Source organism: Sander lucioperca, chromosome 8 (assembly GCF_008315115.2).
Source record: "Sander lucioperca isolate FBNREF2018 chromosome 8, SLUC_FBN_1.2, whole genome shotgun sequence".
NCBI lineage: Eukaryota > Metazoa > Chordata > Actinopteri > Perciformes > Percidae > Sander > Sander lucioperca.
The window spans coordinates 38014104-38030195 of record NC_050180.1 but is presented as its reverse complement, the minus strand read 5'-3'; the positions used below and the strand labels follow the sequence as shown (position 1 = coordinate 38030195).

The 16092-nt window shown below is 38.5% G+C and overlaps 1 protein-coding gene across 1 annotated transcript in view; it reads left to right on the top strand.

Annotated features, from left to right (window-relative positions):
* The window catches only part of adcy5 (adenylate cyclase 5), a 100754-nt gene that overhangs the window by 73938 nt on the left and 10724 nt on the right, over positions 1-16092 (top strand). Inside the window, exons 9-14 of the mRNA XM_031323334.2 lie at positions 4242-4264; positions 7785-7944; positions 9840-9937; positions 11315-11402; positions 14271-14387; positions 14527-14685. Coding sequence (XP_031179194.1) covers positions 4242-4264; positions 7785-7944; positions 9840-9937; positions 11315-11402; positions 14271-14387; positions 14527-14685 — 645 coding nt within the window. The remainder of the gene's footprint in view (positions 1-4241; positions 4265-7784; positions 7945-9839; positions 9938-11314; positions 11403-14270; positions 14388-14526; positions 14686-16092) is intronic.

Genomic DNA, 16092 nt, shown 5'->3' with positions numbered 1-16092 from the left:
GCAAACAAAGCCTGTGTTGCAGTCTGAGACCATGGAGTTTGAAAGATGTGGGCATTTACTAGAGAGGGAATTGCATTATGGGAAGTGTAGGATCCAACAAAAAATCAGGATATCTCGGACTCTACTGCACCAAGTTTAGTTTGTTTTTTAAAATCTGTCTCTTGCAAGTTCCCCAACTTTATGGAAGTGCAATACTAAATAACTGAAGTACACTTTTAATGATTGGTGACATAACTACATTTGTGACTTGATCATTTATGAGAGTAATTGTTTGTTTAGGAGGGATGCACTTACTAGTTTTATTAACTGTAGCTCATCATGGAAAGGTTGAACACACTTCTTGTAAGTCGCTTTGGACAAAAGTGTCTACCAAATTAGTGCAATGTAATATGAATACTATAACATGCATCCTGTATAAAGCTGATAATAAACTTCATAAAAAACAATCAGCCAGGCAGAGCGTGTATACATTTCAAACTGTGCATTTGATAGGTAATGCAAATGTGAGGAGGATAAAGTACAGCCCAGGGGAGACAACTTTAACTTGTGCTCAATTGATCCAATAGACACAATACAACAACAGGCTCACTGCTGTGACATGTATACTCAATATTATAACATTTTCACTTGCTGTATGACAGTTAAATACTGCATCACATTACTTAAAAACTCGTTTTACTTACGTGTCATTCCCTGCTTTCATTCCAGAGGTCAGGTGCATATTCTGCATCTCTTGCCTCACAGTTTCCACCTAGAGTTTATTTTTAACTCAGTGCGCGCTCAGTTAAGCAAACAGTGTGCATGGATTTCCCCATCAATTATTTTTTTTATGATTATTAGTTTGTATATTTGTATGTGACCCACTGGCAGAGGCTCTGTAGCAGCCCCACTGTTTTTTTCGTCATTAGCAACAGCCAATGACTAAGCAAACAAAGAAAAAAGCTCAACCTACTGAAACTCCAACCACACACAAAATCAAAGATTCCAATATGATTTACAATTGATCTTTTTGACAGTAAAAGCAGAAACACTACAGCTGAGACTGCTCAGCATTAAAAAAAAAAACAAGCTTATCTCTCATCGTCCATGATGAGTACGTACAATTAATGGTCCCATCGTCATGTCAGCGGCTGTGGTTGTGGACAAGATTGTCACCAAAGTGTCTGTGTGTTCTTTACGCTCTGACTTACAGAGCCCTTTCAGAGTCTGCATTAACGCTTCTGACATTAACTTTATTTGCCACAGTTCAGCCTTTGTTCTTCCTCGGCCTCAATTCTTCTCCTGCCTATCACTCTCTCCCTCTCTATCTCTGTTCTGCTAATTAATCACCCGGCAAGCTCTGAAGATAAAATGTTGTAGCAGGTGAAGAGTCAAAGACACACAGTAGTAAGAGAGAATTTGTGTAGAAATGGGAGGGAGGGAGGTGTGTCATGGATGGATATTCTCTATTGTTCTGTCTATCTATCCAGACACAGATGCTGAGCAGTGGACTGTGAATGACTTATGAGGCATCCACGAGTTTACACATGCACGTTCCTTTACTTCTGTTTATTCAACTGCTCTCATATGTTGAAAAGATGAAAGGAAAGAGGGAAACAAGCCATTTTTAAAGCAAAAAAGCCAAATATTTGATGGTTCCAGCTTCTCAGTTGTGATAAGTGCATGCTTTTCTGTGTCATACATGATAGTACCTGAATATCTTTGGTTTTTGGACCGTCATCCTTGTATTCTGAAAAACAGTGACGTTTTTCTGAAATGTTTATAGAAACATGATTTATTGATTAAGCAAAAAAGTTATCCACAGATTAATCAATAATCAAAATAGTTGCAAGTTGCAGCCCTAGTTACAGTCTTTGCATGTAGAGCCAGCTGTGCTCCCTCAGCATTGACGTTGATGTGTTTATCCAGAAGAGGGAGCTAGAGAAACACATTAGCTCACTTAATGGTAAAACATTTCGATGTGGACATGGATGGATTACTGAATGGGCCTACTGGGAACTGGCCCCGAGGTGCAAGGAGTCAGGGGCCCCCAGAGCCAGAGCCTCTGTATGAAGGTAACTTCTGTTGATGGAAAGTCCCAGAGCAGGATGTATGAGCATTTATGTGTTACCAATATTTGAATGCAGAAACTTGTTAAGGCTTCGTCTTAGACCCAGCACATAGAGGCACACAAACACGAACTCAGGTGGAAGTTTAAAGAGTCTTTAATCCGAGATACTGAACAAACAAAGGAAGACCAGCTAGCTGAGCTGGCGATGTGGTCCGGATAGCAGCGGACGAGGAAGGGTGTCGTGTCCGAATACACACAGGGGCCAGGCAGAGGGTTGCACAGCAGAGGGGCGAGGAGCTGTAGCAGGCTTACGGGAATCCAGGGAAATGGTGGCACGGATGCGAGGCGAGGGCTGCGGCAAACGGCGAGCAGGGGTTCCGGTAATCTGGAGACGAACAAAGAGAGCAGGTGAGTTCAGAGCTCGAGGAATAAACACAGACTTGGATTCATAAAACGAGGAGGTTGTGGAGAGCCAAGTTACCACAGTGGTAAACTAAACGATCTGGCGCCGAATGCAGATTCCAGCCCGAATAAAAGGCTGCAGCCGCAATCACGTGAATCCCTCACAGCTGAGCGGCGGCGATGGAAAACAGCCAGCAGCCGTGCAGGTCGCTCGCCCGGCCACGCCCCTTGACCCAGATTCCGCTTCACATCCGGACAGACACACAAACAGGGAAAAACAGGGGGAGAGGGAAAAAAAACAGACAAAACAAAACACTCCATGACAGCTGTCCATGACAAAACTGAGTGACAGCAATTGATGATTATTTAATTTGAATCATTGGATCACATAATAATAAATCAGAAAAATGCCGGAAGATTATAATAACCTACAATGAGAATAATGTGTTAAATAGACTTCAGCACTAATGTCTGTGCAGAAATACTCAACTAAGTTTGTTGTTTGTTTCTTTTCTGTCCGACTGTGAACTTTGATGCTTTTCACTCTTACTCAAGTGCATTTTGGGAGAAGAAAATGTGAAAACTAGCAAGTGAAACTCATCCTTTTTCTCTGCTCAACACTGTAACCTCTATTTTCCATCTCCTTCCTATTTCACTTGTTTTATCCCTTTATCTGATCTCAAGAACGAGAAAACTTCACAGTCTTTGTTTCCTGCTGTGCAGAGCTGACAATGGGTGAGATAAGAATAGAGCGGTGCCAATCTTCAGCCCAGTTTGAGGCAAATATCTTTCAGTTTTAGCAGACACCTGCTTGATTGCTTTTTCTGCTCACTTGCTTCCAGCCACAGGGAACCTTTCCCTCCATACCTCTTGTTTTATTTCATTTTCTCAGACTAGTTAATTATGTCATCAGACTTCCAAGAACAGTTATTTTCAAAATTATAGTGCCAGCATTGCATTTAACAATTATTATTGAATTAAACAAGGTGATGTGCAATCAGAGGTATGATTGGTGGCCTGAAGCTCTTCAACTCAGTTTTTAATTAAAAAAATTATATCTAGCTAAAATTATACACCTAGACATATTTTTTTGCTACAAATTGTAGCACTTGTTTAATAGAAGAAAACTAAATGTTGTTGTATAAATCATATATGAATGTGTTATTCAAATAAACCAAATGTATGTACTGTAGATATACAATTCATCTACAAGCTTAAAACTGTGTGGCCATCACAGAAGTAATAGAATTTCTAATGTTTTTAACAGTTAGGCTGCTGCTAGCGCTGTGGAGATAGGTCTGGCAATGCAAGACTGGCTGTGGCTAACGGTTATCTTTTCATATCGATTCATCTGTCTGGTATTGATTATTACTAAGAATCGTTATTGTTTTAAAGTTTCCAGAGCCTAAAGTTATCTTCAAATCATTTGTTTTGTCCTTACAACAGTCAAAGACCCAAAGATATTTAATTTACAAATATATAAAACAGAAAACCAGTTAATCCTCATAGTTGAGAAACTGGGAAGAAATGTTTGGCATTTTTGTTTTATAATTTACTTACTTGATTTACATTTTTGTAATACTCTGTCAATCAAGATTTCTTGTGCATTTGCCAGTTTTGTTATTGTTAATTCAGGGTAAAGCAAACAAAACTGTGTCCAATCTGGTTCAAAACAGGTAAAAAATAAAGTTCCCAGTTGCTGTCAAACTGTTTAAACACGAGATGTTTTCATCTCCAGCTAATTCATTTTAATGTTTTGCTCTTTTCTGTTCTCTTTTCTGTCTTGCAGGGCTTTGAAGATCCCAAAGACAAGTGAGTAGTGACTGTATCTCAACGTTGTGTCTTCCCTCTCATCCTGCTCGGTGTTGTCTCTTTTTGTCTGAATGAATCTGGACTTGTGCTTACAGTCAGCATCTTAAAAAAAGAACTGAGAAAAAAGAATCAATGGGCCACTTTGAAATCAATAACAAACTTGAACCCCTGAAATCTAACCTTAATCGGGAGATCAATATTAGATCAGATTACACTATAGGATTATTTAATGTGTATGAGCCACGGGATCTGATGATACCTCTGTTTTCTTTTGTTGTGAGCTTCCTTTGTTAACTCGCATACACTCAGTGGTCACAAAATGTTATGAGAGACTTCATATTATTTATGGCCTATGTAAACACCCAATTAGCTTACAAGCATAAACAAAGCCCAGATGGAAACATTAAATTGTTATGCTCCTGGTTACTATGGAATGCTATAAGGCCTGTACTCTACAGAAAGCACTTGCAGTGTTCTTGCTTTAAAAGTTTAAAAGTCTTGCAGACATTTTGATACATACTAAAAAAAGTGTAGCAGAGACGGTTAAGCCCTTTCAGAAGTTGGGGCTGCGATTGTATAAGCTCACTTGATATACATACATTTATTAAACACTGCAGGGAAATACAGAGGGTAGACAAAATAACAAACACTTGATGAAAAGGGACACTTTTGGGACAAAGCTCCTGAAAACGTATTTTCTCAATAAGCTTGTTACTAAGTGTGATGTGGGCTTATATAGACACACACATTTTCAAATTTAGAACAGTTTTAGATATTGTGGTTTAATCTTAATAAAAATACATAAGGATCCTTTTTTTCTGTTTGGGAGAAATATGATTAGAAACCAAGGTTTTAAGGGATTTTACATTTTTTGTTGTTGCAAATACTAATAGTATTTAATTTGAGCTTCACTTAGCAGTATTCATCAGTTAGTTTAAACTTGAGATCACTTTGTCAATGCTGCTTTGTTGTCATGATTTCTGACACTATTAGTGTTGACAAATTAAGCAATGCAACCGAACATTTGGGCAGGAAGTGATTTAGCCTCTTTGGAATGCTTTAAAGGGGAACACCACTTAAATTTAGAATTCCAATATTTATTATATATGTCCATGGCTTAGGGAAGTTCAATCAATATTTGTGAACATGAGCTTCTCACTTGTCACTCAAACTTGTGATGTAATCAGGTGTAAAGTCTGGAGCTGCTCCATGATTTTGTGGACCCACAGAATGTTTGTTTTCTTTTTTAGACCCAAATGAGCTTTATTCTATTGTAGTGTTCTTAGTTCTGAAACAGAAAATGTACCCATACACTCCTACTTTATAGCTGCTAACTGCTGCTAATATGCATTCAACCTGATATGACCCACCTGTCTAGCAGTGTTTGTTATTGTGATAAAGTTCTTTCAGAGATTAACTTCCTCTTTAGAAAGTGTATAATGTGATGCAATAGCTGTCTCATCCCAAATATAAAGACAGAGAAGGGGAAGTTTAGCCCAAAGGCTGTCAGTGATCAAAGAACTACAGTTATTTATAAAGAAGTTGTCCTCCTACTCTCCTCCCAAACGGTCCTGTATCTGTGAGTTTGTTCTGACATGACACTGAGCTGGAGCGTCCACGCTGACAGCCTCTGCTCCGAGCTACAGCACAGATCCTGCTTCTTATGCAGACTGACAGCTTTTTGGATTTGAGTGGAAGTGTATGCTGTGTTTTTAACATGCTCTGCTAGAAAGCAACACTTGATACAATATCACAGCTTAGTCTGGAAATCTGTCTGTACAACTGCTTGGTCTGGTGCAGTCAGCAGTTAAAAATCTAGTCCATTTATTAGGAGTGATTGGACTCAGGAAATCATCTCTGGTCAGTATCATACCCTGAATGTTAACCATGAATTTAGGCAGATAATTCATGAGTGGAAAAAAGCCCCTTTAATGGCTAAAGAACTCTTCTTTGCCACTACATTAAGCCCTTAATTGCCAAGGATTTAGACTTTATTTAGGGGTGCCCCTATACAATAGTTTAGTGGTTAAGATGCCAACTGTGAACCGTAACGTTACTGGTTCGAGCCTGGCCAGGGAGGTTTGTTGCATCTCTAACTCTCTCATTTCCTGTCGGCTGAAAAAGTAAAAAAAAAACTTTGCTTTTTTTCTACATTTAACAGTAGCTGCAGCACGACCGAGTCCAAGACAAATCCCACCCCAAAAATCTTCATCTTATCTGAACCAACATGACAAAACTTTTAAAGATCCCCTCCATGCATGTTTTGAGACATATATAAAAGTACTCTGCTTTAAATAATAATTGTGTCTGTTATGTTTTGTTTTTTTTTTTACAAAAAAGTTCAATTACCTGGTTCAGAACCAGAATTTTTAAAATTACCTCTCCCTCTTTGAAAAATCCAGAATCTATTAATATGCAAATATTGTTAAAGCAGCTTAGTCGATATTTTTTACAATAACAATGTATCAAATGACGATGTGAAAACAGTGTTATGTTAGTTTATTTCTGTCGTTTTCATTTTATACAACTCTAATACACATATAAAAAATAATAAATAATGCAAACAACACAACACAACAAAAATAAGTCATTATTTTTTAAATAGTGACAAAGCAAGTTTATGTTGACCGAAAAGGTGTAGACTGAAGCCTTAGCTTATTATACAAAACAATGTGAAAGAGCCCATAGTAAACATACAAAAAATAATCACCTGAATCTGCAGCTCCCCTCCTCTCCTACGTCAATGAAGTCCATTCTCTGAGGCTTCAAGTTTCCACATTACACTTGTGTAAGTTGCATGTTGGCTCATGATTGGCTAAGCACAAAGAAACTTTCCTGCTTCAGTAGATCAATGTGGAAACTGCATTTTCATGTCAAAATCAGCACATTTATTATTCTGCACAATTAATGTCAAACATCCAAGGAAGGTGACAATTGGCAATACACATGACCCATCCAACATAAATCACATTCTCATTATTGTACATCACATGTATTTTCTCTATGTGCTGGCACATTCATTCACCCACTTTTCTCACTGGGGCTTCCCATCAACAACATAAATATTTTGAGGAAATTAAATGGCAACAGCATCACACACACTACTGTAATCACCATGATCACTATAGCAAAACCTCTCCATCCGCTGATTAGTGCTTGTCAACGAGGCAGGAGAATTTCAATCAATGTAAGTGACACTTTGGACATTCTGTGATTAGTACTCAACAAACTGTCTCATCAGAGTCTTTTGGGACTGAGGGGAGTGGTGGTATTTTTAGGTCAATTGCTCCTTTTCACTTTACCTATGATTAGCTAAATGTTACTGTACCTCAGGGTCGGTTGTTAGGGTGACCATTCAACAATTACAGATGATTTGCAGTTGTTCCTACCTTGTAAAAAATGGAATTAGCTGCTCGGTTGCAGGTTTTTCTAAAAAGACCCTTAGTAGAAAATGTTTAGCTGCAGTGAAATCTGATGCCTGAGATTTAAATGTCACCTGGTCTCATCTTGTGTCATTCAGGAATTTCATTTTCAGAAATGCACAAGAAAATCTAAACCCAGAGGACGAGGTGGACGAGTTCTTGGGCCGCGCCATCGACGCACGCAGCATCGACCGCCTGCGCTCCGAACATGTCAAGAAGTTCCTGCTCACCTTCAGAGAGCATGACCTGGAGAAAAAGGTAAGGACGTCCACACAAAAATAGTGACACACACTGCCAATATAGCAGCAAATAATTGGCTGTGACAAGCAATCTTCCCTGTGCAAAAAGCTTTTCTCCTGCTCGCTCTTTTCTGTCCCTTGAGAAAAAAAGTCAAGCCAAGTCTAACAGAGAAAGGGAGGAACTGGGGTTTAAAGGGGGAAGACGGCTACTTAAGGGAAAAGGAAGTGAACTGCTTTAGACAGTGAAGGACAGGCTGAGACGAAAGGTTAGAACTCAGGTAGTTGCAAAAGAGTTCTGGGAAAACAGGACAGAAGTTGAGTCCTCTTTTCAAGTTTCAATAATTTTTTTTCCTCTAATGGAAAGGAAGGGAAGACTTAGAGCAGATCAGAACCTCCAGCTTGCTGTGGATGAAATCATGTCAGCCTTCAGTACCTGAACTCAAATGCAGCCTCATCATCCTATAGATAGATAGATAGATAGATAGATAGATATCTATCGATAGATCGATCGATCCCAGACAAGGCAACAATTATAATACACAGATGCCAGCAGCTATCTTAGCCTCGCTTCATTCCAGGAACAATATGCAAAGCTGTTTTTTGACTTATGGGGCAAGCACAGTAGCAAATCTATCATGCGTCAAAGTATGACTTTAATGAGAAAAACAACCTTGTTTTAACTTCTGTAACAACGTTGTTTTATTTATTTAGATAATTCAGTGGGTTTCTAGAGGGTTTTTAGCCTAAGGCTTATGATAATTTTCTCAACCAACTCTTAATCTTTTAATTTATCTGATCTAAAACTCAATATATAGAAATATGTTTTTTACTGGACAACATCATATATCAGTATCTGCTGCATATGTTTCACCCAGTTACTAATAAGAAATTGCAGTACAGGAATACCAAAGGTATGGATAATTTTGAAAAATGTATAACCAGTGCAACGTCACATAGTTTGTTCCTCACCACAAAACAAATTTCAGCTAATATATTTTTATTGTATTTTTTGTAACTCTCAAATATTAATATCAGGTCTGAATGCTGACCAATAAAATGACAGCATTTGAACATTTTCCTTTCAAAGCTATGTTAAATGTGTTTTTTACATTACTGAGACCAAGGCCTTTATACTCACATGCATAATAATCAAAAACTCAAGCTGTTGTCTTGTCTTATTCCATTTTTTTTTATTGTTCTGGGATTTTACCAGTTTAAAACTTGAGACTTTGAAGGTTTTGCTTTCTACTCTCAAGTCAAGATCAATCTGGAAGGAGTCATACAGAGCATTAGGACCGTTGATTTTTAGAGAATAAAGAGAAAGCATACTTGTTTTTTCAAGTACAAAGCCATATTATTTAGGAATACAGTCCAAAACATTACAAGAAAAGCCAAATGTCAAGTCTCACAGCAGTCAAGTCCATGTCAAGTCAAGTGTAAAGACACATTTTTGTGAATTATGTCTGACTTGAGTGCGTTACAAGTATTACCACTACTGTACATCCCCCTTGTTAGCAAAATTACCAAAATGCATGCCTCCTTGTTAACCTGCCATCCCCCTCTCTATCCCCTATTAGCACAGGCAGTGCAGGGGCAGAGGGGTTGTTTAGTTGATAGTCTAGTCTGCCTGACTCATTGATCCTTTATCTGACTGAGGTTGAGTTAGAATATATGGCCTCGACCATGGCTCTGGAATGTCAGAAGCCTAAGGTGGCTGTGTATTGATAAATCAATGGCGCTGTCCGTGGTGCTGAAGTAGCAGAGACATTTATAAATGTGACTTTTTCTCTGAGTCCCGCCCTTTTGGGTTAATTGATTTTTTTTGGTTCGATTTCAGAGGGACAGCAAGGAAGATAATTGTATTGTCAGTGTTAAAATGCGGTTTCATTCTCCTCCTCTTGTTCCCTCCTGCAGTACTCGAAACAGGTGGACTCCAGGTTCGGGGCTTATGTGGCCTGCGCCTCCCTCGTCTTTCTCTTCATCTGCCTCATCCAGATCATCATTGTGCCATCGTGAGTCAACACTTTGAAATACAACACAGAAGACTTTAGACTAAATTCTTCATCCTCTCACTGAAATATGCCCCCATTATGACTCATTTTTCTATGATTTTAAAATGGGGTGACAGTAATTTGGCTCCTCACAGACACTTGTGTCATTACTGACATTTTACCAACTGCCAGCCAAACAGAGACGGATGCTGAAATCATCCATGTGTCCCCTTTATGCTAGCATTAGCATCCACTATTATCTCAAAAGACAGGAAATGAGAACTTATAACAACCACAATTAAATCTTAAATGATAAATGGTAGAGTCTGGGTGTTTGTGTAGCAGATTGGTAAAATGTACATTAAATAGCGTACAGAAAATATTTTAAATTACAGGACAATTTTTCATTTACATAGAAAGTGAGTGTAGCAGGTGAGACTGAAGGAGGAGGAGATGAATAGGCTGTATGGCTGTAGACAATACAGCCAAATCCATTAGTTATTATTATTATTATAATATATATATATATATATATATATAAAATTACTAGTTATACATCCTTTTATGAACAATGTCCGACTGGAAAGTGCTGCGGCTTATGTTGAATGAGATTCTCTTTAACGTGTCAGCTGTGGCCAATTTGACCAACTGTTCAGTGTTCAGTGTATGCCTTTAATCTTTGTAGCTTATCCTGCACATTGCTTTAGTCCTTACAGTATCAATAGCAAGTTATTATTTATAAAAGAGAATATCAACTTAAAATCTGTGTAATTGCAGCTGAGCAGCAGCCAGATTCTCTTGCAGATTTTTGTCTTGAGGCGAACCCTCCTCTCTTTTTCTCGCTGCCCATCTCTCAGTATTGATTTTCTTTAGCTTCTTCTTCGTCTCTTTATTAACCTTTCTCCTTGATCCTTTCATCTCACCACTCCCCTCTCCTCATTACCTCTTAGAGTCCCTTATTCCTGGTCTCCTCACCACCTCCTCGCTTTCATTGTCTTATCTGTTTTCCTTAATCATTTTCACCGTATTCACACGCCCTCTCCTCTGTTTACCTTGGTCTCCTTCTGCTATTATCATTACCTGTCACACACACACACACACACACACACACACACACACACACACACACACACTCACTCACTCACTCACTCACTCACTCACTCACTCACTCACTCACTCACTCACTCACTCACTCACTCTCACACACACACAATGCCTACTTCATAATATTTACATTGACACAAGGTCAAAGACAATAAAGAGAAGCAGATGGTGCTGCCCACAGTATTACCCTCGAAACCGCAACACAGACAGTGTATTAGAGAAACAAACAGTGAACCATAAAAAATGCAGCTAGAATCATCATATGAATATAATGACATACTGTGTCACCTGCAGCTCCAGTCTGATGATCGGTTTCTTCGTCACCGGTTTCATTATCCTGACGGCTATCATGTTCGTCTCAACTGTGTACTGCTGTTTTGGGGTGAGTGTTCTCTGCTTGTGATGAATGAAATCGCCAAATAAACTTGACTCCTTGTGCAGATATTTTCTCAAGTGATACAAGATAGGGTAGATTTATTTTTTTTATTTTATTTCTTTTACAAGGTTGCAGTTTTGTAGAATATCTATCTCAAATATCAGCAAAGAACAGAGAAGGGCTTGTTCTTATTTCTTTATATGGAACTTCAGTATCAGACATCACATAGACAAATCTGTTACATCTTTTATCAGGCAGTGGTTTGATGCTGTACTCGCTATTCATTCCAGATGTCAGTGATCATTTAAACATAATCTGCTCTTGACCTCATAGCAAGTTCTTTCAGATAAGAGTTTTTAACTAAATTCCTTAATGCAAAGTGCAGATGTCACCATTTGTGATTTCAAAATACACCTCGAATAACCCTTTCTCTTAAAAGAATAGAGCTCATTTTGGATGTAGGCTTTTTGTTTCTCTGTTGGTGTGTCTATAGTATCAACTGATCGGTCCACTGTGGGCCTGTGTTGAGATTAGGCTTCTGGTATTTGGGGTTTTCATGACAAGTTGTTCATTACAGAGCTATTCAGTTCACACCAGTTCTTGCTTCAAGGGTGCAGTCACATTGGTGTGAGGCTCTGAGAACACTTGTCTCCCATTCACTTCAATTAAAGGTGGTATGACCTGACAAATTTAAGGATTCGTTTCCTATTTTAAAACATGATAAGATGTTTTACGGAAGCATTTCATAAGGACACACTGGTGTAGTGAGGTGACATTTTTATTTACAAGTAACACATTTCAAAAAACAGCATACAACCTGATAATCCAGAACTCATTGAAAACAAGATTGTCTGCTATAGTAGAAGCTACAGGTTGTATGTGATGGGATTGAGGCAGCATTAAAATAATGTCCCATTTATGTTTTGTTGTATTGTGTTATGATCAGAGGATGATTTAGGGAATAGTTTTTTTTGTTTTTGTTATGTTCTGTTTGTAGGCTTTAGGAAAGAAGACGTGTACGTGTACGTGAAGTTTATGGGGTTTGCGCAGTAATAAATGTTCTTTTGTTTCACTACTTCAACTAATTAGTGCCTTATCCGCCAGTGGGCCCTATTTTAACGATCTGAAATGCAAGTAGGCTATCAAACGCAGGTAGCTTTGTGGGCGGATCTCGGGTGCTGTTGCTATTATACCGGCGGGATAAATGACTCTTGCGCCCGACGCAAATCTAAAATGGGTTGGTCTGAAGTAGCTATACATTACTCATAGGTGTGGTTTGGGCGTAACGTGCAATAAACCAATCAGAGCGTTATTTCACATTCCCTTTAAAAGCAGGCACGCTTGTTCCATGGCGGATTGCTATTATAATGGCGGATTTGCTAGGCGCACGCTCTTAATACATCCATGGGCGCACGCTAGGAGTGGTTTACAGCCGAGGAGACCGACGTTTGCTATTGATTTTTCTTTTTGTCAAAATGTAAATAAATAAATGTCACAAAAACATACTTTCCAATGTTTTGGGCTCACTCTCACTGAATCATAAGGTTATGAATGCATGGTGATATTTTTCAATGTAGTCTAACATTAGATCGAGATTACCTCACTATAGACGATGCAGCTCTTCTGTCTCTCCTCTCCCGTGCTGCTGCTGGGGCATTTGAGTTAAGTGGCATCGACACATGCAGTTCAACATCACATCTCCTTAAGTCCTCTAATATTTCCTCATTTATGTCATCAACACATCCATGATTCATGGAAATGTTGTGTAAAAGGTCATATTTTTCCTTGTATTTATGTATGGTTTGCAAAAATGGGAACTGTTGGGTCCGTGAGATGAGAGAAGCAAAGTGTATGCGCGGTGTGCACACTCTACATTACGGCCAAGCATGCGCCCTTAAAATAACATCTGAATAACGCGCCACTGACTTTAGACTAGGTTTTTCCTGGTGTGTGGCGGAATTGTTTTCTGAAACTGCAAAATAGCACTAGGGAATGTTTGCGCTGGAACGCCTCCTCTTTTTGCTGAACCGCCCCCGGGAGCGCAAGTTCATTCCCTAATTTATCGACGTGAGTCTGTGGAGGGAAAAGTACGCTGTGCGTCGGGTGCAAAATAGGAATGATACATGCGTTGGTGTACAAAGTCAATTGCGCTGGGTGCAAGATAGGGCCCAGTGTGTTGTCACTGGGTACTGTGTTTTGTCCACATGAGATTAAAAACCAATCAGTCAGCTAGTCAATCTATTAATCCGTCAGTAAATAAACTGCAACTTTGTAGATAATTACATTTCTTTTACGTTGTATCTAACATAATTATTTTGTAGTATTTATGTCTCACCTGCCATCCACAAGCTCAGCTCTTTTTCACAACATTATGAAACATGTTTGACACATCAAATGAAGTTTACAGTCAGACCTTTGTAAAATTGGACCCAGAATCCTTAATTTTTATAGAAACAGCAGTAAACATGGCTTTCACAGAATTTTTTTTTGTATGTGTTAAACACGGCTGAGTTATGGAAATTAAGCGCACTTAAGACAAGAGGAGGGCGATGATGTCAGATCTCAGCTGCCAAACCTCCAGAGGCTTTAAAATCCATCTATTTCCTTCTCTCATCACCTGCTGACAGGCCATGAGGAACATTTAACAGGCAAAAGTGGAGCTGCTGTTGATGTTTTTCACTGATAATTCATTGTTCTGACAACAAACAAATCTCTTCCATTTGTACATCTACTGATTGTATAGAGATGATTTTTGATGTCTTCTCATTGGATATTGGTATTGTGACTGATGGTAACTCAGAAAGTGACATGCAGAACTGCAGTGTGTATTTATCACTCACTCCCTGGCTTTGTCTGTTTTTCCCGTGCTCCCAGCTCTTCCCAGTCCCTCTGCAGACTCTTTCTAAGAGGATAGTCCAGTCCAGACTGAACAGCACTCTGGTGGGCGTCTTCACCATCATCGTCGTCTTTGTTTCTGCTTTCATCAATATTGTAAGTTCAACAGAATATCAAAAAAGAGTAACAATGTTCTCCCCATGAAATATTTTTTTAAAGCACTGAGCATTTTGAAATCTCAAAAAACAACTGACTCTCCTCTGCTGTGTCTTTACTGACCTTGAACCTCGTACAGTTCACCTGTAGCAGCCTCGACCTGCGGAGCTGCATCTGGGAAGAGCTAAACATCAGTCTGGCCACTGTGAACGCCTGCCATGCTCACCTCCTCAACTACAGCCTGGACACACAACAGAGCCCCTGTGGAGACGATGGCCTCGTCTGCAGCTTACCTGAGGTACAGGTGTGCCTTGTTTTGTGTGTGTGTGTGTGTGTGTGTGTGTGTGTGTGTTTTATTTGCATAGTGTGATTTCTGATTCAAAATACCTACTAGGTATTGTTTTAAAGCAAAATAACATAGTTTATTCTATGTTTTTTTTCAACAACAAGCTAATTTAAAGGGGTGCAATGAACATATGCAAGAGTGAGGAGGTAAATTAAGCAAAACAGATTACTGCAGTTGGTAGAAACTGAGGCTTTTAAGTAGGGATGTCCCGATCAGGTTTTTTTGCCTCCGAGTCCGAGTCATTTGATTTTGAGTATCTACCGATACCGAGTCCCGATCTGATACTTCTATAATAATTCAACTTTATAATACCTCCAGACCGCAGACATACTCACGCTTTCCGCTTCAAGCTGCTTCCATGTTCTACTTTGCCGGCATTTAACCAATAGCGTCTATGCAACTAAGTGATGTCATATATATATATATATATATATATATATATATATATATATATATATATATATATATATATATATATATATATATATTTATATATTTATTTATATATATATTTATATATTTATTTATATATATATATATATATATATATATATATATATTTATATATATTATATATATATATATATATATATATATATATATATATATATATATCCGAGTCCTGATTCCGATCGAGTCTGAAACCACGTGATCGGGCCCAATTTCCGATCACGTGATCGGATCTGGACATCCCTACTTTTAAGGTTCAACTCAGATGAGCAACAGATTTGTCTGAAGCAGGTAAGCCAATTCATTTTTAAGCATTTCTGCAAGAAATCACAATGATATGTTTGTGACTAACTGTGTTGGTCAAATATATCTGTTAAAAATGTTCAGGGCAGCCTTGTTAACCAAAGAAGACTTTAGTGCTGCTGCAAGTCTGGTACAGAAGCATAAAATGCCATCAGAACAGAATAAGAACATGTATATACATACATATACATTATTTCATCATGCCAAAATATGCTGCAGTCTAATTCATGGGTAAAATGAGGCAAACTGTTATTTTTCTTTTGTCTGAACATCAGACGAAAAACAACACTGTAGCTGTAAAGTAACACCTCAAGTACCTTATTGCTTTTTGCACAATACATCATTGCAATAAAAGGAACAAGAAATTCAATCCGTCACAGTGAAGCACTTTGTAATTGTGTATTTTAAGATGTCAATGCTTCAGACGAGTGAGATCATTTTGAACAGTAGCAGAACAAATGGATGCTAAGTGAGGGTAATAATTGCAGGTAGAAGTGTTAACATTTGGCTTGCACATTAATGTTTAAATTAACTAAGTGGTCAGAATTGTGGGTTTATGGGGTGTTTTATAATACCTCTGGATGTGACTCATTCAATCAGAACCGT